The sequence below is a fragment of the Pseudonaja textilis genome, chromosome 9, assembly GCF_049901715.1.
Source record: "Pseudonaja textilis isolate UNSWEBS1 chromosome 9, rPseTex1.2, whole genome shotgun sequence".
Lineage (NCBI taxonomy): Eukaryota > Metazoa > Chordata > Lepidosauria > Squamata > Elapidae > Pseudonaja > Pseudonaja textilis.
Genome location: NC_141998.1, coordinates 14,866,457 through 14,892,306, shown reverse-complemented (window position 1 = coordinate 14,892,306; position 25,850 = coordinate 14,866,457). Strand labels below are relative to the sequence as shown.

General features: G+C 38.9%; 1 protein-coding gene across 6 annotated transcripts in view; it reads left to right on the top strand.

Annotated features, from left to right (window-relative positions):
• Positions 1 to 25,850, top strand: part of PKNOX2 (PBX/knotted 1 homeobox 2) — a 271,522-nt gene that overhangs the window by 158,427 nt on the left and 87,245 nt on the right. For all 6 annotated transcript variants that reach the window (XM_087939000.1, XM_087938998.1, XM_087938996.1 and 3 more), the window contains one exon: positions 21,006 to 21,114. In XM_087939000.1, the coding sequence (XP_087795126.1) occupies positions 21,028 to 21,114 (87 nt within the window). In that variant the 5' untranslated portion in view covers positions 21,006 to 21,027. The remainder of the gene's footprint in view (positions 1 to 21,005; positions 21,115 to 25,850) is intronic.

Here is a 25,850-nt window from a genome sequence, read left to right as displayed (position 1 = left end):
CACCTTACTCAAGGCAGTTCACAAGAAATTATACCAAACCATGTATATTTTTACTTATTTCAATTTATATGGCTGCCCAACTCATACAAGCAACACTAGGTGTGGCAAACACAGTGAAGAACATCAGTATAATTATAAAAATGGAAATGCACAACAAAAATAAAGCAACAGATAACTGGCCTGTGACAATTTCTATAGTATATCAGAATGTACAGTACTAAGTGATGTGTTTTTTTGTCTGTATTGCATACATTCCTATTCTGTTCCCTTGGATGTTTTGCAATCACAGCACTGGTATTGTGAACTTGGAAAAAAATGAAATTGAGATAATCATTTCCCTCAGGCATAAGTCATTATAGGTGATGAAACCAGGCTGATATGGTAGTACATCTGGGTGGAATTAGTAATAATGGTGGTGTGAGACTATCATGGGAGTCACAAGGATGGGACTATGGCTATGCCAAGACATGGAGATGGATTTGAGGATGTGCTTTGAATGCAGAAGGTCCCAAGTTCAATCCTCAGCATCTCAGAATGAGACAGTTGAAGGGAGGAGCTCTCTGGGCCTGAGATCTTGAAGAGCTACTTTTGCCAAGACAATGTCTGAGGAGCTGAACAAAACAGTCTGCGTGGTGAAGACCACTTCTATTGTTGGTTGTGGAACAGCCTGCTGAGATGCAATGGAAAGGAGAAATGAGGGAAGGAAGAGGCCTTGACAACCATCCTTTTTTGTATAACATTTTCTTTATTATCATTCTAAGTTTACTTCTTTGCTTTCTTTGAAAGTATACAACTTCCATTGTTGCTGCTTATTCTGATTAAGTTACTCTTCCTTCCTGATCTGTTCTCCCCACTCAGCACCCATCAGGCACCCTTTTTTCAACAATATTGTTGCTGTTACTAGAATTCTTATCTAGGAACTGTCTTCTTTGGACATTGTAACCCAAAGTTTTTAACCAAAGCACATTGGAGGATTAATTTTCCAGTAAGAAAATCAAGAATCTACTCAGGTTTGAGGCAAACCCATCATCCTTTAGGAAGAGACAGGATTTAGGATACTGCTAAACCAGCTTCATACATCCTTGCACTTCTCATTGTGATCTCCCTTTCTTAGAAAGACAGGAAGGTGATGGAACACAGTTTGGGCTTTCTGTATTCTCTCTGTGAAACCTGAATCATCACAAGATATAAAAATTTGAAGCTGAATGGTTTTGCCATGTTATGGCCAGAGCTGGCTTAGAAAACAGAAGGAGAGTGGGAAGAATATCTTTACTGTATTTTTTCTTACCCATCCTCCTTTCCTCTCCCTCTAGAAGGATGGATTGAGGCAGTGTAAGGAAATCTGAATAACTAATCAGAGTCCTCATTAACCCCCTGCTGAGATGCTCAAACATTCACTTTGCTGTTTATGAAGCAGAAAAAAAACCTGCATTAAAATTGATGTGTTATTAATCCCACTGTTCTAGCCCTTTGGGGCACTGAATTCCCTTTATTTTGCCTGGAGCCAAACAGTATGAAGCCACTTTCTATAGGACTAGGCGATTCTCTATTATTTATGGGCCCAGCACAGATTTCCCATTGAGCAACTGTGTTAACCCCAGCCACTATCCTACCATGTTTTCCTTCACCTCATCCCCATACATGCTCTATTCTCTCAGACAAACTCCATTCTCTCAATTATTCAGATGTATTCACATATCATTTTATTCCCAGAACATAGAGAGTATGGAAAAAAATAACAAAGTTGGAAGGGACCTTGGAGGTCTTCTAGTCCAGCCCTCTGCTCAAACAGGAAACCCTATACCATTCCAGACAAATGGTTGTCCAATCTCCTCTTTAAAGCCTTCAGCAATGGAGCACCCTTAACTTCTGGATGCTAATTGTTCTAACTATCCAGAAATTTCTCCTTAATTCTAGTTGCTTCTCTCCTTTATTAATTTCCATCCATTGCCTCTTATCTCATGTTGATGACCCACACTCTTGAAAAGCCCAAATATTCACATGCACACAATCATGTGTATCCTTCAACTGTATCAATTTCTATATCAGGAAATATAGCAAAAATACTCTTTGGATTCAGCAAAGTCTTTTTGGTACAATTATATTTGTAAATTGCCCAGAGTCACCTTACAGGGGAGTTGGACAGCATAAAAATGTAATGAATAAATAAAATAATTAAAATAAAGTTGAAAAGGGGCATATTTTCTCATCCAGCCCTGTATTGTTTACTCTGACTAGCAGCAGATCTCTAGAGCAGTGTTCCTCAACCTTGGCAACTTTAAAGGGTATGGAATTCCCAGAATTCTGAGAGTTGAAGTCCACACCTCTTACCGTTGCCAAGGTTGAAAAACATTGCTCTAGAACAGGAGTGTCGAACCTTGATAACTTTAAGACTTGTGGACTTCAGCTCCCAGAATTCCCCAGCCAGCAGGTTGAAGTCCACAAGTCTTAAAGTTGCCACGGTTTGAGACCCCTGCTCTACAGCAGGGGTCTCCAAACTTGGCAACTTTAAGATTTGTGGACTTCAATTCCCAGAGTTCCTTAACCAGCCGACTGGCTGAGGAACTCTGGGAGTTGAAGTCCACAAGTCTTAAAGTTGCCACGGTTTGAGACCCCTGCTAGAGTCTAGACCATTAAGTAGAAGACTATTTTCATCACCTGATCCTGATTCTTGCAGCTAGCCTGAATTTGTTAAGTTCTAGATGTCCTGTCCACTGAGGCAAAGTTCAGTTAATACTGAGAGTACCTAATGTTAACATCAAAGGTGACCCGAGCAACAAAATATTGTGTACTTTGATGGGAATAGGAATATTTTTTCATTCTGTCTCTGCAGAGCAAACTCACGCCTTTATTTGTTGTTGTTTTAGGGAACCCCCAACTTCAGCTACATTAGTTTAAAAAAGTAATTATTCTTTGATCTTTGGGGTTCCTTTACCTTTGGACACCTTCTTGCCTGTGGCAATATAATACGTTCTGTTAAAAATGCTGAAACTTCCCTACGTGATGCATAGACTTTTCAAACAACAGATACTGTTTTGAATGGTACTGATATACAAACCCTCATTGAAATACTACTCTGAATTTTCATTCTTGGTTGGAGAAAGAAGGTGGGAAGAATCTTCAGTTGTGAGATGTTTTTCAGAGGAAGACCTCCGTTGTCATATTTAGATACAGCTGCCTATGGAATTAAAAGATCTTAATCCTTTTGAATACTGAATTGTGCAAAGTAGTTTCTAGCCCTTGGATGATAGCTAGCTAGCCAGCTAGCTGGGTGGGTGGGTGAGGGATGGATGGATGGATAAATAATAGATGATAGCTCAAGAGATGATCTGCCAGATAGAGAGTTAGTTAGATAGCGATACATTTTGTTAGTACATTTCTCATTTTACATTCCCAGTTTTGACATAATTTTCTGCACTTCCTAATACTTCACAAGTTTCTACTTTTTCTGGCTCCTCTTAAGAGATGCCAACACAATGGTGTGGGCTGTGTATATGCAAATGTGTGCAGTCTGCGTCCCACAAGGGAACAGTATGTAAACTGAGGCAGTTTGATAGATTTTTGAGCTGAAGCTAATATATGAGTGAGTTCTGTCACCCCTGCTGGCCCCAGTTTCCAGATTCGCTTACCTCCCGTGGTGTTCTCCTCCAGCCAAACCTGCCTGTTAATTAGGCATTTGGGGAGAGACAGCTTGATATCCGCACCATTGGCCATTCTGTAGCCTCCAGGCCAGCTGGTTAGAGGGAAAGCAGGTTAATCAGAAGTCTCCCCAGGCTCCTGACTTATTTTGGATTAAGGCTGGTCACGGATGTGTCTTCAAGATGGATTTTTTTATAAGTAACAAAGAATCATGTAGGGGCAAATGTGTTTATTGTGATGGAGCTGTTTGTGGATCACCATTCACTTCATTAGATAATTCTGGTAAAACAAACTGCCCTCCATGGAATCTGTGGCCCTCCAGGTGGTTGCTATAATACAGGGATCTCCAAACTTGGCAACTTTGGGATGTGTTGACTTCAACTCCCAGAACCCAGCCAGCATGGCTGGTTAAGGAATTCTGGGAGTTGGAGTTCACAAGTCTTAAATTGCCAAGTTTGGAGACCTCTGCTACAATAGAATAGCAGAATAGCAGAGTTGGAAGAGACCTTGGAGGTCCCTGCTCAAGCAAGAAACCATATATCATTTCCGACAAATGGTTATCCAATCTCTTCTTAAAAACTTCTGGTGTTGGGGCGCCCTTATCTTCTGGAGGCAAGTTGTTCCACTGATTAATTTTTATGTCAGAAAATTTCTCCTTAGTTCTAGGTTGGTCCTCTCCTTGATTAGTTTCCATCCGTTGCTTCTTGTCCTGCCTTCAGGTGTTTTGGAGAATAGGTTCTTGGTCAATTCTCATGTGCCCCATCCCCTGTGGACAAAATGAGGGATGCAACCTTTGGAAATAGAACTCATGTTTTTTCCACAATATGTTAAACTGCAAACTCCTAAAATGTTTTGGGAGGGGAATGAGAGACAAGCTTGGATCATATGTAAACAACATATGTTCTGACGTGAGATGTTTATTTCATATACTGTACTCTTGTTTGCACACCATAGTATAAAGCTTCTTTGATTCAGAGTAATCTTCAAGTTCTGTTTACATATCAGGACTTGAAGGAGTCATTTGTTCAAGTCATATTTGAATATAATAAGCCAGGATTGAACTGTTTCAGCATTGTCAAGCCATGGATTTGGATTCAGGTCTAATAGAAAATAGTACTTTGATCTGAGATTACCCTAAAACTTTCAAAAGTGAAGGAACCCTTAAACTTAATGGATTCTCTTATGAGAAAATCTTAAAACATTTAACAAAGTTATTCGTTTGACTATATGTATGTGTGCATATATGTGTGTATACACACACATACATGAGTGTGTAATATACATATTTTACACATAGACACAAATCTATGATCTCATTTTTTAAGTAATCATACAGCACTTCACAACCCTAGATGATAGGCTCAAGATCCAGATGGATCTTGACAGACTTGAATACTGGGCCCTATCTAATAAAATGAAATTCAATGTAGAAAAAGGTAACGTCCAGGGGTGGGATTCAAATTTTTTAACAACCAGTTCTGTGGGCGTGGCTTAGTTGGTGGGCATGGCTTGGTGGTCATGTGACTAGCTGGGTGTGGCCAACTCAATATCACTCACATCAAGGCACACATCTCCTCTCCTGGCATCTCATGACTGGGGATGCTGCAACAGTCGTAAGTGTGAAAATGGCCATAGGTCACTTTTTTCAGTGCCACTGTAATTTGGAATGGTCACTCCACACAAGCAAAGTACCAGCAAAGGAGGGGGTGAAAAAACTCCAGAGACGTTCCTGAGACAGGAAGTCTAGTCCTGCCAGGAATGTAATAAGAGTTAATGGAGAGGCAGTTTCTTTAAGCAACACCAAAATGTTTCCTTCCTGTCTTCCTTACAGGATTAGGTCAGTAATTTCTTCTTTTTTTTTTTGAAAACAATTTTATTGGTTTTTTTAAAAAAACAAACAAAACAAACAAAACATAAAAACATCAGCTGTCTTCCATACATATATACAAACAGTGTGTCAGTTGGTTCATCAATTTTGTGCATTCATTTCGTAGTCTCAATTATGGTTATGTTACATAATAACTCTTATTATCAATCCAAACTTATATGTCCTCATATCATTATTAAAGCCTGCCTTCCTTACAGGATTAGGCCAGTAATTTCTTCTAACAACTGGTTCTCTGAACTGCTTAGAATGTTAATAACCGGTTCTACCAAATAGGTGCGAACCTGTAGAATCCCACCCCTGGTAACATCCTACACTTAGGTAAGAAAAACCAAAAAAGTACACATATAGAGTGGGTAAAACCAGGCTTAATAGCAGTAACTGTGAGAAAAATCTTGGAGTCTTAGGGGACAACCAGCTAAATATGAGCCAGCAGTGTTCAGTGGCAGCCCAAAAAGCCAACACAATCCTAAATTGCATTAACAGAAGGATACAATAAAGATCAAGTGAGATACTAATACCACTCTATAAAGCCTTAGTAAGACTACACTTAGAGTACTGCATCCAATTTTGGTCACGTTATAAAAAAGATGTTGAGACTCTGGAAAAAGTGCAGAGAAGAGCAACCAGGATGATTAGGGGACTGGAGACTAAAACATACGATGAACTGTTACAGGAATTGGGCCTGGCTAGTCTAGTGAAGACCAGGGGAGACATGATAGCAGTCTTCCAGTATTTGAGGGGCTGCCACAGAGAGGAAGGGGTCAAGCTATTTTCCAAAGCACCTAAAGGCCAGAGAAGGAATAATGGATGGAAACTGATCAAGGAGAGATTCAACCTAGAAAAAATAAGAGAATTGCAAGTGAGAACAATCAACCAATGGAACAGCTTGCCTTCAGAAGTTGTGGGAGCTTCATCACTTGAGACTTTCAAGAAGAGATTGGACTGCCATTTGTCAGAAATGGTGTAAGGTCTTCTGTTTGCGGGGGGGGGTTGGACTAGATGACTTACAAGGTCCCTTCCAACTCTTGTTAGTCTAAATCTAAATGGAGTAAGTACCTCTGACCTTCATGGACTAAACTTGCACTGGTAAAGGTTAGGAGGACAGAGTTTGCTGTTGGTTTTTATTTGCCTGTGGGATAGTTTCTCTTTCTGAGTTTTTGCTATCAAAAAAACACTTAATTGCACAACATTCAGAAAGAATTTCCATTAAATTTATGGAGATTGCTCTTATCATGGTTTGAAAAGTGTATTCCCTTGTTTCTCCAGTTACCATTCTCACTATTGGAGGCTCAAAGCCTTGGCCATTTTGGGCAGCCCAAGTGAAGAGAGCTATACTGGTAGTTTAACGGAGGTGACTGTTGCCATACCTTCACACTTTCTGTTTTGCCTTCATATCACTCATTGCACCTAAATGTCAAAGTGTGGTAAGCTGGCAGACAAGATATGATTAAGCAGGAATATTTCAATCTGAAACACTTTCTTTGCTCATCTATTGGAAAAATGAACGAAAGAGACATCAAGCAGAGAGAAAGCATGCAGTGAAACCAAAGTTCTAAATATAAAATCTGATGGTGGTGAGGAACCTAACTAAGCTCACCCACTGCCCTCAACTAATATCCTGGGCCCAATGCCTTCTGGAACCTCCAGCCAAGCCTTAAGCCCTTCCAGAAGACTCACGGTGTTGGGCATATTATTAAATGTCCAATGTTAATATGGTGGCAATTCTCAGCTAAGAATAATTTTAAATTATATTTTAATCCCATTTTTATTTTGTACAAGTCAAGGCAAAATACAGAATGCTCCCTCCTCCTATTTTGCCCCACAACCTTTTGATTGGACTGAAGTCATCCAGCCAATTCCTAAAGGCTTCTTGGTTTCTAGTCTAGCATCTCAACTCTCTTGCTTTCTCATAGAAGCAAAAGCCTGATTTGGAGACAGACCTTGGAAACTAGTGAAAGCTTGACAGTACAAAAAGAGCAATTAATTGTACACTGTTTCTTGCAATGGCTTTCTTTTTTGTGATTTCTATAATATGTTTATTTGAGCCAAATAGTTTATAAACTGTTTCTGTATTATATCAGAAATTCTTCATTAATGTTGTGAAAAAGGGTGAAAGTTAAAGTATTTAAAGTAAACACCAGCCTAGTGGGACAGTAGAACCTTAGAAATACTATTTTAATTGCTCAAGCTCAGATAAACTTTCCTTAAACCTAATGGGGTCCATTCATCAGTAAAGTAATGAAAATAGCAACCTTTTCTGCATACAATTATGAATCACAAAGAGAACTTGTCACCTCACTCAAGGATCTCCTAAAAGCAAGACCTTTTTATTGAAGTTTTTCCAACATGCAAATGTATTTAAACATAACTGTAGGAAAGCTAGATAATTAATGGGCTGAAGGCCTTTCTTCAGTTGTGGCTGGGATTGTACAGAGGATATTTTAAAACACATTTAGCCTTCTAGCCCTTCTTCTGATCCATCAGCATGGTAGATTGTTTGGAATTCCACAGGTGAGGTTGGAAAAGTAGAACAAGTACTGTAATATAAAAGGTTCTAAATGGTGCTTTAGCTTTGCAGAAGTAAAATCCTATTTTGGAGAGGTGCAAGATGGAGAAGGTATCCTGCATGTTTTGTTTTGTTTTAAAATCCCTGTTCTCATTCATTTGATTGAATTTGTACTCAGAATGCTTTCAAAGGAGAAACAAAATTCCCAAATTTTCATGGAAGGAGTGAAGCGTTCTTGCGCTTACTTAGTTACAGAGTGACCGGAGAGCATGTCCATGTTTTGTGGGCATGAATGTTCTTCCTTTAAATGCTTTTTCGTTCAACTGTCTTTCCTTCCTCCGTTCCTTCTTTCACAGTCCTTAAGAGAAATGAAGTCTACTAAATGAAACTGTAATCCCGTCTAATCATCAAATTAAATCGAATGATTTTAGAAGAGTGAAATTGCTAGAGTTGCTATTGTCCAGATTTGGAAGAAAGGGGACTCTGAGAAAGGGGACTCTGAAGCAGATACTGGAGGAAGGGAGAGTGTCAAGAGGGAGAAATTTTGGAGGGTAGGAAACTGGGAAGCGAGCCCACAAGAAGTATATTTTGTCCTACCGCGGCTTGAGTTGCACCATGGGTACAACAGCAGAGAAACAGATGGAATGCGGTACAACCGTTTGGTACAACCACCAGTGTGGTCTGCATTTTTTCTAATAACAGGCTGAGCCAAGGATGTAAATTCTAGACAAAACATTGGTGTATGCAAGCCCCCAAGGAAACAGTGAAAGTTCCTTTGGGTGGATAGAAAAACCAGATAAGAGGTTGCTTGACACAGCTGGATGGAGTAAGGCCTCTCCATCCCGAAATTGGCCCTAACAAATTAGTCTTTCTCAAAGGAGGGGAGAGCTAAATGGGGTCACTCTGGGTGTGGAGTAGTTTTTGCAAGGTTTTCCATGCCTTCCATCTAGCTCATTTTTTAAATGAAAAACAATCAGCAACCTATTTTGGCTTGTCTGTGGACTATAGCAGCATTCTTTGCAGATTTGGGTAGAAATCACCATAGTTGTATTTAAATTTATGTTGCTTTTGCAGGGCTTTTTTGGGGGGCGTGTTGGAATTTGCAATGAAGAAAGATCCCTTTTTCTCTCTCTCCATCCGATTGTTTCGTCTGTCTCTTTTCAGGTCACAGTGGCTGGAAGCAGCAGCTTTTGTGAGGCTGGTAGTGGGGAGAATTTAAAAAGGCAAGTACACTTAACAATGCTTCAGTGTTGCATTTTGATCAGTTTGCATAAAAAAGCAACAGAAAGGATTGATTTCCATCCCAATCAGTGAACAAAATAAAGGCTAGCTTTACCTGGAACTGATGAGGAATACACATATTGATATTTCATGGGATGGATTATTAGAAACTCTGTGTTTTGATGTATACTGAATGATAACTGGATTTCTTGCAGAAGCTTGTTTTGGGAAAACTATGATTTAGATCATCTGCCTCCATATTCACATAAATATACACATCAGAACTCACTCATAAAACAATACATACAGGAGGGCGAAAGGTGGACAGGTAATGTTCCCATGAAACATGGATGTTGGTGTAAGGAAAGTTACACCAAGGTCTGTTAGAATGGAACACTCAAAATGTGAAGCTGCTATGTTCGAATGAAAGAAGCAATTTGAAGATACTCAGAGTATTATAACTGCAGGAAGAAATCTGTTCCTGTGGCTTTGAACAATTTAACTGATTAGTTTTTAAAAAGCATGATGCTTTTTAAAAACATACAAAAGTGCTCCCTCTGATGATTGTTTTACAGAAATCACAGTTTCCCTTGGATGTGTAGAATTCAGTTCCTTGCTCTGCATCACTAGGGCAGCTTTTTCCAATATTATTAATCCAGATCTGCTACCAGATGAGCATATGAATTGTCTCCTCCTCCTTTTTATTCTTCCTTTTTACTTCTCACTCTCACTTGTTCACTTCCTAGCCCTTTTCTGAAACTTCTTCTCACAACTTTTCACAAAACTCACACCTATACATGCAGAACCTTCATGGAAGAAGTTAAGAATGTCTTTCCTCCCAAATTCCATGTTTTCCCTGTGAATGCAGAGAGAACAAGGCACAGCTATTTGTCCCACTCCAATTCTTCAATCTATCTGTACTCTCTGAAAAAGGATGCTGCTGCCCTGCAGGATCAAATCAAAGATTTATTCCACCCTGTTTCCCTACAGTGATCAGCCAGATGTTCCTAGGAAGCTCATCAAAGCAACCTGAGGGCAAATCCCCAATTCTCCCTTTATTCACCAGGCAACTGCTATGCTTCTTGAGATGACTCTTAGCCATTCACAGCTCCTCTTTTAAGGCATTGCTATAGTCCAAACAGGATGTTAATGGAGCAGGGTTAATGATGCAGAGGGCAAGACTACCTTGGAAGGTCACAGCTGGTACTCCATCCAAAACTGATGAAATGTTATTGTGCGAGTAAGCTAGTCCAGGTGGAAGATGACCTAAGCCAGAAGTGTGCAACCTCTGGCCCTTAGCCTGATTTCATGCAATCCTCAGCTTAATTTCAAAAGCCCTTTGCAAGCAATCAGTTCAGACCTCTGCTAAGACCTGGTTTTTCTTTTCCTGAGAGCCAGCTGCTGAGGAGAAAGAAATGGACAACGAGGAGAATTAGTGAAAGGCATTTCACTGTGAATTTTTTTTAAAAAGTGTGTGGGGGGGGACGACTACTTTTAGATTTTAACTCCAGTCATTGCTTGCCACCATTGTCCTCCAAAAGATTACTTCTGAGGGAAAGCAGTCCCTAAATCTCCTGGGTCAAAAGGAGGATAAAAATATCATAAAGGAATGAATGAAAATAATGTTAATGATCAAGGTATTGCCTACAAGCCTATTGCAGCTGATCAGAGCTAAAATGACCATTAAGTTGCTCTTTAAGAAGATGGGAAAAACAATAGAGAGTTTCTTCATTCCACTTTCTGTGTTGTGAAAATTTCCACATAGTTCCAAAGTACCCTGTTGTAACTTGGATCAATAATAGTAATCCAACTGGTAACTTGAGCATAGGCTAATGCTCAATGGACTATTTGGAAAAGTTGACTTAGAATCTGCTCCAAGAACAAGTAGGTGTTTCCAAACAGCCCTTGGTCAACTTTACGTTATATTTTTTTCTTCTATAATGAAAAAACAGTAGACCAAGTATGTTAGATGTCTTCATTGCTGATCTCTCTGTACAGTTTTGTTAGGCTGTTGTAAGAACTACGAAGAAGTGTGACTTTTGCACAGCCCAAATTGGTTGGTTTGTTTTTCTCCAGAAGGTTAATTCCAAAGAACATTGTTTGGCAGTTGTTTTTCTCAATTATGATTCTGATTCAGTACTTTGCAGGAATGACCAGGACATTCAAAGGCTTCTGCACAAAAGGTTGTTGAGTTAAAATCTGCAGTCTTTTTCAGCCCTGATAGACAATTACTCTTTGCTAACTGTATTTAGATGGAACTCAACATTGAGGAAAGGGTCTCTTGCTTATTTTTCTTACCTGGCAGCTTGTGCAATGTCAGAAGACTAGAAATAGTAAGAGAGAGAACCATTTTTCTAGAAGAACGTCCTTCTGGGGCAATGGAAAGTGTTAAGATGATAGCTAGAGGCAATCTTTAAGCACTGCTGGGAGCATTAACATACAACCCTAAACATTGGTTAGAAACAGACACAAAACCTGCACCTCCAAATCTTGATAACTAAATTACCAAGACAAAGAGGCACAGGGTTCCGGTGTATTTTAGGACAGAACAAAGTTTGAACACATTTTGAACAAAGCTTTATCAGCCTCTGCTAACAAATACATCTAAAACTGTACTACACCACCAGAAAAAGAATTTGTTTCTTCCCAGGGAAAATCCTATCCCCCCGTTCATACTAGTGATATCGCTAATCTTCCCAGGATATTGTAGTCTTCCAGAATTAGGAAAACACATGGGTATTGGTACTCTGGGTTTGAAATATCTCCCAGTCAGTGTATTCCCAGGATCCTGATTTGTCTTACCATCTGGAATATCTTTTATTCTTCTCATCGCCTGGAAACAAAGAATGGTTGCAGGAATTAAATATGTCTAGTGTAGTGAAAAGAAGGAGTAGGGATGACATGATAGCAATGTTCCAATATCTAAGGGGCTACTACAATGAAGAGGGGGTCAAATTATTCTCCAAAGCACCTGAAGGCAGGACAAGAAATAGTGGATGGAAACTTATCAAGGAAAGAAGCAACTCAGAGTTAAGAAAAAAGAATTCCTGACAGTTACTAGAACAATTAACCAGTGGAACAGCTTGCCTGGGTGATTTACCAAACTCAAAGATTGAAGAAACAGAGAGAGACAGAGAGACAGGTTTAAAATATTCTTCCTCATCTGATAAATGTGAGCTGCTGGGGGCATTCCTCAGGATTAGACTGCCCTGTTAATATAGAGGCAGCATGAATGCACATTTATTCATTTGAAAATAAGTCCCATGCATTCACAGGGGTATTTGCTAATGTTTGTAGGCATAAGCACACCCGCAAGAACAATTCTGTCTCTATGTGTGTCTCTGTCAAGTAATCTTCAGTTTTTCAAATAGGAAGACTAATTTTGGTTGGGAGAGACAGTTTAATAAAGTAGTTAAAGACACCAGGTTAGAAACTGGAACACCATACATTCTAAACTTGCCAACTGGATTACTTTGGGCCAGTCCTTTGGCCCTAATAAAAAAATAACTTCCAAAAATCTTGCAAAGAAAACTGCCAATGCACTGCAGAAGTCTCAGGAACCAAGGCTGGCTTCTAACTTTTTTGTACCACAGCAAAAACCAGACAATTCTGTCTGAAGTCTTTGGAAATGGATTGACATGTTAGGCAAATAAATATTAAATAAACAAAAATAAATAAATGTGGGATATTATTGGCCAGCCAAGTAGCAATGCATCCCCAGAAATGCCTGGCAGATTGGGAATTAACTGGGATCTACTTTGGGGCTCCCTTGCATCATTAAATGAATCTGGGAGGTCTCAGCCAAACAGTTTTTGTACAAGGCCTATAGAAAGTGGTGAATTTCACCATCAGAATGCAGGCAACCAGGCAAAGGAAAGAATGAAATATTCAGCCGCTATTTACAGAATTGATTTGAAGATCAAGAAGTTACGAGCAAGCTAGATGAAAAGGATTAAGTCGGAAGCGTGAATGGAAGCATGCCATGGTGCAGAATTAAATTGGCATTTCAGCTGCTCAATACTTTATGAACAAGGAGAAAGAGAGGCAGGCCCGCTGATGTAGCCATGCTTTTCAAAGGAAGGAAGCAATCTTTCTTTCCAGTGGGGAGGCATGAGGCGCCTTTCCCCACTGCCAGCAAACACCTCCTCCTCCATCTACCTCCTTGAGTCTAGCTCTTTTTCCTCCCATCTTGACAATATGCAAGGAAGTGACATTGTGACCCTCGCTTCGTGATCTTTCCCCATCAGCATAATCCAGGGGAAATGGAGGCTTTGAGTGATGGGACCAAGAGAGGCAGCCTCTTGCTTTTTATTGCCTTTGGTGGTCAACAGAGTGCAATCTTTTAGCCACTTCTGCATTACTGATCAGATGTGGGGCATGGCTGTGCTGCCTTAGCATATCTCTCCCTACCATTAGGTTACTGTTTTTGCTCCTTAACAGAGGGAGATTTAGAAATATAGGAAGCTGTCCAATGACTGGTTCAGATGCCCACATTTTGGTAAAATATAATGTGGACTTGGCTTAGATGGTTAGAGGATTTCAAAAGCTGTTTGGTATACTGGGGCAATGGGGGCATGGGAGAATGTGTGAAACTAAGAATATTTGTTCATCTAGATCAGAGGTATCCAACCTTGGCCACTTTAAAACTTGAGGGCTTCAATTTCCAGAAGCTGGAGAATTTTGTGAGTTGAAATCCACAGATCTTAAGGCTGCAAAGATTGGACACCACTGATATTTTCTGGGTTTGCTTTCTCTATACCTAATAGTAGGGCCAGCCTTCTAATAGGAATTTGGAAGAAAAAAGCAGATCATGAGTAAAATATATGATTTTAACTAGGGCTTCTTGGGAATGGCGTGCTCTTCAAATAAGTGCCATTTCTCAAGCATCTCTGAGTCCTCCTCTATATTTTCTTTTGAATGATTCAGCAGCATATATTCCAACTGAGTCTCTTGAAAAATGCTGCTGCTTCAATGAAGTCAGACAAACTGAAACAAAATGAGCACGGTGATCAGTTTTATGCTGCTGCTTCAGTAGGTGAACTGAGTTCAGGGTAGGCGATTAGATTAGTCTTCATGAGCAGCTAAGAGGAGAAAGTCAAAAAATAGTTTCTGTTGCCTGTTCCATCTACTTTTTATGGTCTTTATTACCTTACTAATCATGAGAAAGAAGGTTTTCAGAACACATAGACCCCTTGAAGTTAAGTTATGCAACACTATGTATGGATTCTAGATTAGCCATAAAAAGGAAAAAGGAAACTGGCAAGGCTGAGTAGATGTCCTTATTTTATTTCTGATCTCTTTCACTTGTCTTCATTCAAGAGCTCCTTATACTAGCTAGAGCTCAGAAGTGATTTAGTCCTGATTCTCACAGACATAAAAGGTCTGTGATAGAAATCTAAAGGCAGTTGGGCAGAATTTTATGGCCATTCCTTAAAAAAAAAACCCAGGTGAATTAAGAGATGGAAAATCTGTGGAATTCCTGATACCGTTGAAATGTAGCGTGGGGAATGCTGGGTGTTGTAATTCATCTGGACAGCTGCTGGTCCCCCCATTCCTGGTTTACCCTGAAAGGCATTCAAATTTAAGAGAGCCAAGTGTGAACATCTCCAAGATTTAAAGGATTGTTATTTCCTTTGCTCAGAAGGATCCTTAAAGATGATCTGGGGAGGAGAAAGAGGAATGAGAGCAGAAATCCTAAGTGAATTAGCATGGAGCTGCTTCTGCTATTGTCTTTGAAATGTTTATCCATCTTTTAAAACTGGCACTTGATGGGGCCATATGAATGTTTGTTGATGTTTATCTGAAGAGGATCTAATTCAACGATAGATGAGTGTTTTTGTTCTCCTCAACACATGGGAACTACTTTCCTATAATGTTGCTCCCTCAAGGTGTCTTGTTCCAGCCTTCGGAGCCTCCTGAAACCTTTACAGTATAAACAAGCTATTTCAAGTGCCTTTCCTGAAGCCACTGTGCATCCAGATGCATAAATAAGCCAATTTCAAGGACATGATTTTATTGAAAGCACAGTAGCCTATTTTAATGGGGGGGAAAGAAGTCGATAGCTACACAGAAGGCTGACTATGAGGATCATGGGAGAAGAAGAAGGTAGTGGTAAGCTGTATATGCACTCCAGAAGAATCTGACTCATAATTAGCCCATAAGTAGGAACTTCATATGCCAACACTCCAGTTTGTATCCCTGATTGTAGAACTAATCCATCCAATTTGCTCTTCTTTGGTCTTTAGCTACTGGGATTAAAGATGGTTTTTATCCCCTCTCAATGCTATAAGGATCCAGCCCAGCTCCATTTAGTCCTTGGTGAATTTTTCCAATGCTCAACATGTGTATTTTTGCTGCAGATACATCCCTGGAACTGCATGAAATCTGTGACAGCTTTACACCATTATTTCAAGATTCATAGCTGTAGGTCCCCAGTGAGAGAGAGCTGTCCAAATCTTTCCAGCAAACAGAATGCTGTTCCTGGCATATTTACTACAGCAAAGCGAATTTGTGTCCCAGAGATAAATAGAGTGTTATCAGCAACAGCTGTCTCTCATTTTTATTTGTTTTTATATTTAACTATAGGTTCAATTCTCTCTCTCTTTAAAAAAAACAAAAACAGAACTGTAAATCCTATGACAGGCGGCCCTGAGATTTAGTAGCTCAGGTTGCTTCAGGGCTGTGATTTAGGAATGCATTTATGGTTCACAGGACAATTATCTAACGTGCCATAGTGCCACCCTCTGGAGCATGCAAAAAAATCAGAATGAAGGGAGAAGTCACATTTCATTCATAATACAACTGCAATTGCCATTTGTTTGCCCTGGGCAGTACCTGTCTCAGTATGTCTTCCTTCCCTTTTCTCCCCTGAATAGTTTGGAAAATTAAGTTCTTCTTACAGAAGCACTCAAAACTTAAGCATATTTTAGTTAAAGACTGGACCAAAATAGGATGCTGGGCAGAATTTTTTACTGCTATTTGGCTTCCTAATTTGGATCCGTCCAATTCAGGGACTTCCGTAGCTCAGAAGTGATTCAGTTTTGATTCTCACAGGCCTTTTTGATTCTCTGTGTTAGAATCTAAGACAGTTGGAGCAGAATTTAATTGCCATTCCTTAAAAAAGAGTTGAGTCCAGTGGTGGCATTCCTGTAGTTCTCACCTAGCATGGTGAAGAATGCTGGGTGTTGATGTGTTTCAGCTGGATGGCTCCTAGTCCCCCATTCTTGGACTAGCCTGAAAGGCATTCAGGTTATGAGAATATGCCCAAGATTTAAAAGATTGTCATTTTCTTTGCTTAGCTCAGAAGGATCCTTAAAAGGGAAGAGAAAAGGGAATATTAGCATAAATCCCAAGTACCAAGCAGAATATCTTTCCCAGAAAATAGATTTGCCCAGAATCACTTAGCCAACTGCTGGCTCTCCATTGAGCTCATGACTTAGCTGTAGCACTTACCAAAAATCTCAGACACCTGCAATTAAGATGATCAAGTAGCAAATTCTATGAGTAGAGTCTAGAACAGTGGTGTCAAACTCACGGCATCACAAGTTCTAATAAAAGGAAAAATCAGGGATCTTAACATGCTCCTTGAGAAATATAGCAGCCTTTATTCATTGGGATAGTAGAGTGTCAAATACTTTGCAAGTGTTGCATCTTCCAACCTTAAATGCTTCCTCCTAAAATGATCACTGAATTGTTTTTGTGACAGAAGAGAGAAAGTAATCAGTAGTAGAGATGGAGCAATTACATTCATGTTCATTCATCAAATTGATGTATTTGCCCTACCGACTCAGCCCAGGTTTAAGAGCACATCCTCAACATATCCCTCAAGTATAGCTCATATTCTTCCCAACCCTGTTGAGTTTCTTTCTTTTTAACAACAGGCCTTATGGGCAGGTAGAGTATGAATTTTTCCACTTACCTTTTGCGAGAAATTGAATCATTTTTTTTGGATCCTGAGTGTTTTGTTTACTTTGTGAAGTCATTTTAAAACATAGGGTATGGAAGCCATTCAGAGTTATTAAAGCTTGAAGCAGCACAGAAGTCCAGAAAATAAATAAGCAAGCAAACTTGTAGACCTCTGCTATAGAATATCAGATAGTCTTCACTACTTCATGTCCAGCTTCTCTGGAAATCAACCCTCAAAATTCAGTTCAAGCCAAGCTGGTCAAAAATATTCTATTAAGTAGCAGTCCAAGCATTTGAACATCCCTGGTTTGGGTAAGGAAATTAAGAAGTCAGGTTCTTCTTCTGTCCCTGTTGTCTTTCCCTTGGTTCCATTTTTACTTTATTAAAAATTATCTTTATTAAGTCCTACTTTCACTTCTGAGAAACTTTCCAAGTGACTGTTAACTTTGCACACTCAGGAATCCATACTTTTGATAGAATTATAGAGTAAAAAGCCGAAATTGTGGTTCTGGGCGAGTGGAAGAATATCCTCCTTTCTCTTTCATTGTTATACAACACAATGTTTTGTTTCTAATTATTATTTTTAGTATGCTAATTTTCGCTCTTTGTTTGGTGGCCCATGTTTGCTCTCTTTGTTGATGCACTGGGTAGACTGTTCAAGGGAGAGTGGTTTACTAAAATATTTCTATCTTATTTTTCAATTGCAGCATCTACACAAAATGCTATTATAAATTAGTGCACTGGAGCACTTTGAAAAGATTCCTATAAATCAACTTACTTGGAACACATTTTAAAGAGCAATCATTAAAATTGGTAATAGTCAAAGATGGTGGATTTTAGAGAGGGAAATTTTAGAGGAAAGAGGGGTGGAGTTAAAAGAGGGATCAGCCTAGAAATCCTAAGTAGCCACAAGTAAACTAAATCCACAACCCCCCTTGAATTCTGTTGATCTCAATCTAACTCCTAGCAGGTGGTAATCATTAGTTGAGAAGATTCCTGTGCCATCGGCATGACTAGCAATAAATCAGTTTAATTGAACCTTCTTGTGTGGATCTAATCTTTCATACCGGACAGGAGTGGAATGATATGCTAACCATGGGAAATCTCAGTTAATGTTTTAGCATCCACATTTACCATAACTTGATGGATCCTTTTTGAAATCAAGGTTCTAATTTAGCTATTTGCTAAATCTATTTCCTTGGAAGTAACCCCTCATTGTTCAGTAGGACTTCCTTATAAGGAGCATTGAGTTGCCGCCTGTTAATAACTGTTAACTTTGTCCAAAGTTATGCAGGCTTAGAGCCAGGAATTCATTAGTGCTACATTGACTGGAGATGAATTAAACTCTAAAGAATTTTAGGACTGATAACAATAAAATTATAGAATTTTTGTTTGCTTGGGATAATAACTATCCATGATATACTTTTCTTTTGGTATTGTCAATTTTAATGGTGCTATTAAAATAGTGGTCATTTACTTTCCATCCAGATGTTATTGGCAGAAAAAATGGGAAACTGGTATATAAAATATTTCTTAGGAACTCAGGTTTCCTTAACATGTTCTACAGTCTTTTGTCTTCTTCCTCTTAAAAGCAAACTTGTCTTCACTGGGTTAGTTCCATCAAAGCAGAGAATGTAGCATTTATATCCGTCAGGGTAATAGGTTTTATCAACATTCCCCTATCTGTTGTCTTTCATATATGTTGAACTTTAATTCCTCAAAGAACATTCTGGCTTGGATTTTGGGGAGTTGAAGTCTAGCATGGTTGGAAGCCAACAGATAGGGGAAAATTGGTATGAGTAACAAGTGATACTATATCAATGAAAGAATGTTGAAGTCTTATTTTGCCTGGAACGAGTCCCTTCAAGCTTTACAATTAGATCTGGTTTATTTTTCTCGAGGGGAGAGTGTGCTGTTAATTCCTGCATTGGAGGATACACCTCTCAAGTGCTCACAGGGCAATTAACATGATGCAGTATTAACTCGTTGCTGCTCTGAGGAAGACTTAGTGTCATTTTAATGGGATACTAATTGGCCTAATGGGTTTCATATCAACAGGATATAATGAATGCTTCTTTAATGAGCAGATTGTTTGGGCAGGGCAGTTTTCAAAATTAACTTTATTGATAATCCAATTAATTCCTACATAATAAAAGTTTTGTAGAAGTTGTGGAAATTTCAGTATTCAGTAAGATCTGGTGTAAGTGTAGGTGCCTGTGTATGTATATAGTAATAGCACGCTTAATAGTGCTTTACAGCACTCTCTGGATTGTTCACCATCAGCCAATTGCCCCCAACAAACTGAGTCCTCATTTTACCAACCTTAAGAGGATGGAAGGCTGAGTTAGCCTTAAGCCAATCAGGATTGAACTCCAGACTGTGGGCAGAGTTAGCCGGCAATATGCATTCTAATGACTGCACCACCAGGGTTCTTGGTATACAATACCAAGACATTGTATGTGTGTGTGTCTGTGTGTGTCTGTATTATATCTACATATTGTACACACATAACACCTTTGAACACAGACCCTGGAGAAAACTTCAGTTCAATGTATTGGATTCAGGTACTACCCAATTCCAAAACAATTCTGGCTGGCTGATAGGATGGTAGAGTAACAGTCTAAAAGTAGTGAGGTTTCAGTTTAGATTTCTAACTTTCAGTGAAACATCAGATTGTTCTGGAGATGGAGGGACCTTCACACCACTCTAAATTTCTTAGAGAAATTTTTTTTTGAAAAAGATACCTTGTGAGAGTAGTGCAATTAGCATTAAATATAGTTAGAATTAACCATCCCATTCTCATTTCTCTGTTTAGGTTCTGGGCTCATCATTGGGACTATTTAAAAATAATGAACCTCTAAATATATTTCACAAAGGAAGAAATATTCCAACTTCTGCTAAAATCAAACTTTGTATCAGCAAGGGTAGATAATTTAAACTCAGTCTGATGGGAATAATCTCAAGAGTTTTGGTACCTTGGCTATTAATTAAAACAGGCCTTCAAAGCCACACAAGGTTCTCCTCTCTTGCTGAAAGAAATGAATCCCGATATTTTATCCCATCATCATTCTGGCAAAAGAAAAAGAATGATTACAATGCATAACTGGGTCTTTCTTTTAGATTTTTGCATCCGGAAACATCTTGCCTCTTAGTGAATATCAAATGACGTGAATGTTGTGCTGTTTACAGTGGATTTATAACCCTAATGTTAAGTGGTACACATTTGGAATTGTTAGGAGAAATGGCTGCACCTAAATATTAATTATGCTTCCTTGTTTCATGCAGAGAATGAAACTCATGAAACACAAGCACTCACACACAATAGGGGTGTGTGTGTGTGTGTGTGTGTGAGAGAGAGAGAGAGAGAGAGAGAGAGAGTATATGTATAAATACATATATGCATTTGTATACATATCTATAAGCATCTGACAGTTTTCTCAAAGCAACAATGAAAAATAATATATTTCATGATTTGTTTGGGGCCATTATTGTCACCAGTCTACTGATGTTTGAATTAAACCTTTCTATAAGGAGTGCTAGGTCAGACATGACTTCGCTATTAACAACATAAGGAGTGCTTTTAAAAAAATTGGAATCATATAATTGCAATAGAGAAAAAAGTACACCTCCTGCAGGATAATTGTTTTTCAATAAGCATATATTTAAAGGTGGTTCCCAGGATTTGCATTAAAACATTTTTCTTACACATCAGAAAGATACCAGAATTGGAAATTTTTCTGTCAATCTACTGTGGAAAGATGACTTGAGTGGCTCTTATGCTAATAATGTCCTCTCCTCTCCTTTCTCCTTTTTTTTGGTAACAATTGAACTTTCTTCTGTCAATAGGTTCTAGATGTGAATCAATCCCATGATGCAACATGTCTCCCCAGCGCCATCTCTGACAATGATGGCCACACAGACTGTACCCCCTCCCCCTTATCAAGAACCCCAACAGGTGAGTATTCAAGTTTCCTTTTGTAAGCACAGCATTCCGGTTTACAATATTTATAGGCATGCTACAGTATTGCAGAGAGCAAGAGAAAAGCAAGAAGGGGCAGTGTACATTTTAATCGTTCCAACCACATATTTTCCCATACTTCCATCTGTATATTACAACCAAAAATTTTAGCCCACTTTATCTTTACTTATTCTTCTTCTCTTTTAAATTTCAATACAAGGTTATAAATTGTAACAATTGCATGTTCATCAATGCTATGCAATTCTTTTTTTCAAACTGAGTCTTACGATGTTCAGAACCATAAATTATTTTGTCTATTATGAATCTGTGTTAGATAGGAGAACCATTGACAATTATATCCCTCTGCCACCAATTCTTCTCTTGGTTTTATTTTACATTCTCTTGACAAAACCTGGAATTCTGGGTGCATTTTCTTTCCAGGCATCAACAGGATTTGCTTACAGGATTTGGAAGGAATCAGCTTTGGAAGAGGGATGTTGTATAAATTCACCAGCTATAAGGAGACAATCTTCTATTTCTCTGTTAATGTTTCTCTTGGAGAACTGTAGAAGATTTAAGGTCTATCAAAAAGAAGTGATGTCTCTCTGTAGCTCATGCCTATAGCATACCAGAAGACCCTTGGGCCACTAACATCTGGCCACTGATATTTTAACATCAGTTGGTAATGATAGTTATTGTTGTTATTTTGAGGCTAAGAAAAGATTGTCATAAGTGATGGAAGATTCCATAGTGATGGAGTGACTGCCAGGAGGGGAAAAATCCTTCATTTTTAATACCAGTTGTCATATCTTTTAAAGAGAGAGGGTTCCTGTTAAATAAATTGTCCAAAGGAAAAGAGTACAGGTAGACTTCAATTTACAGCAGTTCATTTAGTGACCATTTGAAGTTACAGCAACAGTGAAAAAGTGACTTATGGCCATTTTCCACACTTTTTCACAGTGACCATGAGGACCCTATTGCAGTATTCTCATGGTCATATGACCAAATTCAGACTGTTGGCGACTGACTCATTACCTATGATGGTTGCCGTATCCCAGGGCCATGTGATCCCCTTTTGCAACCTTTTGACAAATGTCTATGGCGATTCTCAGTCATCCAAGTCATGGTTGTCCCAAAGGTGCTTTTTTCAAGAGGTAACTGGACTTTCTTGTTTTTTCTTTGAAGACATTTTGCTTCTCATCCAAGAAGCTTCTTCAGCTCTGACTGGATGATGGGGAATGGAAGGATTTATACTCCTTGCAGACAGCTGATCATTTGCATCCTTTTAGAGAGTTCTTGAGCTCACCTGAGGGTCTAACTGTGTCATCAGGGTCACCTGAGTGGTGCAAATTGGTGTGGAGCTTTTCAACAGTTCCAAGAAGGCTCCACACCAGTTTGCACCACTCAGGTGATCCTGAGGACACAGATAAACTTCCAGGTGACCTTAGGTAAAGGTAAAGGTTCCCCTCGCACATACATGCTAGATGTTTCCGGCTCTAGGGGGCGGTATTCATCTCTGTTACAAAGCCGAAGAACCAGCACTGTCTGAAAATGTCTCCATGGTCATAAGGCCAGCATGACTAAACAGCAAAGGTGCACAGAATGCTGTTACCTTCCCACCAAAGTGGTCTCTTTTTTTTCTACTTGCATTTTTACATGCTTTCGAACTGTTAGGTTGGCAGAAGTTAGGGTAAGTAATGGGAGCTCACTCCGTTACGTGGAGCTAGGGATTCGAACTGTCGAACTGCCAACCTCTTGTCTTAGCCACTGAGCCACCACGCCCCTCGTGACCTTAACAAACTGCTAAAAGAATGCAAATGACCAGCTGTCTGCAAGGAATATAAACCCTTCCATTCCCCACCATCCAGTCAGAGCTGAAGAAGCTTCTTGGATAAGAAATGAAACATCTTCAAAGAAAAGTCAGAAAGTCCAATTGCCTCTTAAAAAAAGCACCGTTGGGATGATCTTTTGACAAAGTCAATGAGGAAGCCAAATTTACTTAACAACTATGTTACTAACTTAACAGCTGCAGAGATTCACTTAATTGTGGCAAGAAAGATTGTAAAATTCATTTTACAATTATCTCACTTGGCAACATAATTTTTCCACTTAACTGTGGTCCTAAGTCAAGGACTAGCTGTATTTCTGATAAATCATTCCATGTGGTCCTGCACTGATTTAGTTATGAAGGTCTCCTTTGGACAATCCTCTCCAGTGTTCATAACCTCATAGACTTTCCATGTTTCCATAACCCCAAGAGAAGACCTTGGGAGGAATCTGCTTCCTACTGAACAGAACAGCTACCTGATATCTCGGGAAGTCCTGCCCTTGGGCACTTGTTTGGAGAAGTTCTCATGGGTAAATGTGAATAAAATAACCCACCTATTTCCCTATTTACAAACCTGGTGGTCCGTTTTGACAGGCATTTTTGACCAAATAAAATCTCAAATTGCTAGGACATGTTGAGAGCACTTAAGGAAAAGTTGCCTCTGAGGAATCTAGTTCAGAGGGTAGAAATTACTTATGTACCTTTTGGGGCAAAAATGGACCCATTTTGAATTTCTAGAATAAAACTAGCAGTAGTTGCCTTCGTGCTATCAACCTTTTTCTTCCTGATTATGCTTTTGTTCCCAGTTCAATTGGTAAAAATTGGAAATCCCTATTTGAAGAGAGCAGAAGGAGATCAAGAGGGTTAGACTAAAGGTTTTTATTGGATTTGGGGTTTCCTATGGTGACTAAACATAGGGAAGTTACTATATAAACAGGAGGCAAATATTAGCATTCCCTCATTATTTATGGCTCAGTAATATTGTGAATTACAGCTTTGTCCTCCATGAATGCATCTCATTCCTTTTCAAAGCATTATAAGTTGCTGTCCTTCGCAAACCTTGTGGAAACAAGCTTCATTATTTAGTTATGAATGTACTGTATACGCTGTTCTTGTGTGAAGTAATATTGCCTCTCCTTCTAATGTAAGCTTTATGTAATAATGGAGAAAAGGCTGGGTGAATCACATCCAGAATGAAAGGCTTATTTTATATATACATTATGCTTATGATCCAGGTATCATGTTAACTAGAACTAGCAACCAACCTCTGGCTGACCAAATGAAGAATAAAATAATATATCCCATATTTGTTTAACAGGTAAATCCTCCTGTTTACGCAGATGAGGACTTCAAAACTGTGTTTTCACAATGAAGCATTGCATTTTTTTACATCCAGGATAATTAAATCTGTGGAACTCACTAGGGCAATAAAATTAAATCTGTGTCTCTGCCAAATGTGTGATGATGGGCATTGACTTAGATGACATGAAATGGGATTAGACACATTCATACAGGAGACATCTGTCAAAGGCTATTTATGACAATAGCTACTTGTCTGATATCTTCCATGGTGGTTATTACGGATACAGATTAGACAAAATAAGTAAAATAAAAATATGCTACCTAGAGTCACTTCTGGTGAGATGGGCAACCATATAAAATCGATATTTTTATAAAAATGGAAGAAGTCAACATATACCCCATTGTGCCAGCTGCTAAGGAGCACAAGAGGGAATAAAACCCTTCAGTGGGCAATGGGAACATCTGGTTGAGGATTATGAAAAATAAAGTGACTTCTTTAGATCAGGTTTACTGAGCTGTGGTGTTGCAGTGCTTAGAATGTAGTATTGCAGGCTAATTCTGCCAACTGCCAGCAGTTCAATTCTCACCGGCTCAAGGTGACTCAGTGTTCCATCCTTCCAAAGTCAGTAAAATGAGGACCCAGATGTTGGGGGCAATAGGCTGATTCTGTAAACCACTTAGAGAGGGCTTAAAACATAATGAAGTAGTTTCTAAGTCAAAGTGTTATTGCTATTTTATTTGTATCTCATGTTAGTTTCTTATTGCAGACCAACCCAATGTTCATAGTCTGATCTTAGCTTATCCCCTCCAACAGGCTAAAAATAAAAAGCCAAAGGAATTCATTTCTTGCTATCATATTTTATATTTATAATTTAATTTAGAATGTAATCAAGGTTTTTTTTAACTATGATAAAGAGGTGTTTCAACTTTAATTCTTTTTAGAGAATTCAAAATAAATGTGTTTTGTTTGCAGAAAAGGAAATACTGGGCTTGCATGACCAAGTTTTCATACCAGGGATATTTCATATTTACATAAGCTTTCTGATTCCCTTAAGTTAAGGTTTTGTCTTGTTTTCTATAAAGCTCCAGCTGCTGAAACTAGGGGAAATACAGCTTTAGAATTTATTATTTAGAAATAAGGGAACAAATTGGAAGAGCCACAAATGTGCTGCAAAAAAAGCTTGTAGTTTGTGTCTTAAAAGCCTCATAAATAAAGAGCATTCCTACAGATTATTCTAAAATATTTGCCACCTAACAATGGACATCCTTATCTTATCAAAATGTCCCTTTCTATCATTTACTAGGCCTATGTGAGTTCAAAGTTTTGTCTTGAAAAAATTCTTTTCACCACAAAACAGGGCTGATTTTCTCATCTCTCTCCTTTCAATCTTAACATCTCTGTTTGATCCACAAAGTGACCAACTCAAGGTCAACCATTCAGCTTCATGGATAAAATGAGATTTAGACACTCTAAAATCAGATAGGCCTCTGAGACACAGAAGAAATTTTGAGAATATGTTGCAGATCTTCTCCCAAAATGTCTTCCTTGAAGTTGTCTAGTTATAACATGGATTCTGCCAGTAGGAATTGTTCAATCCAATAT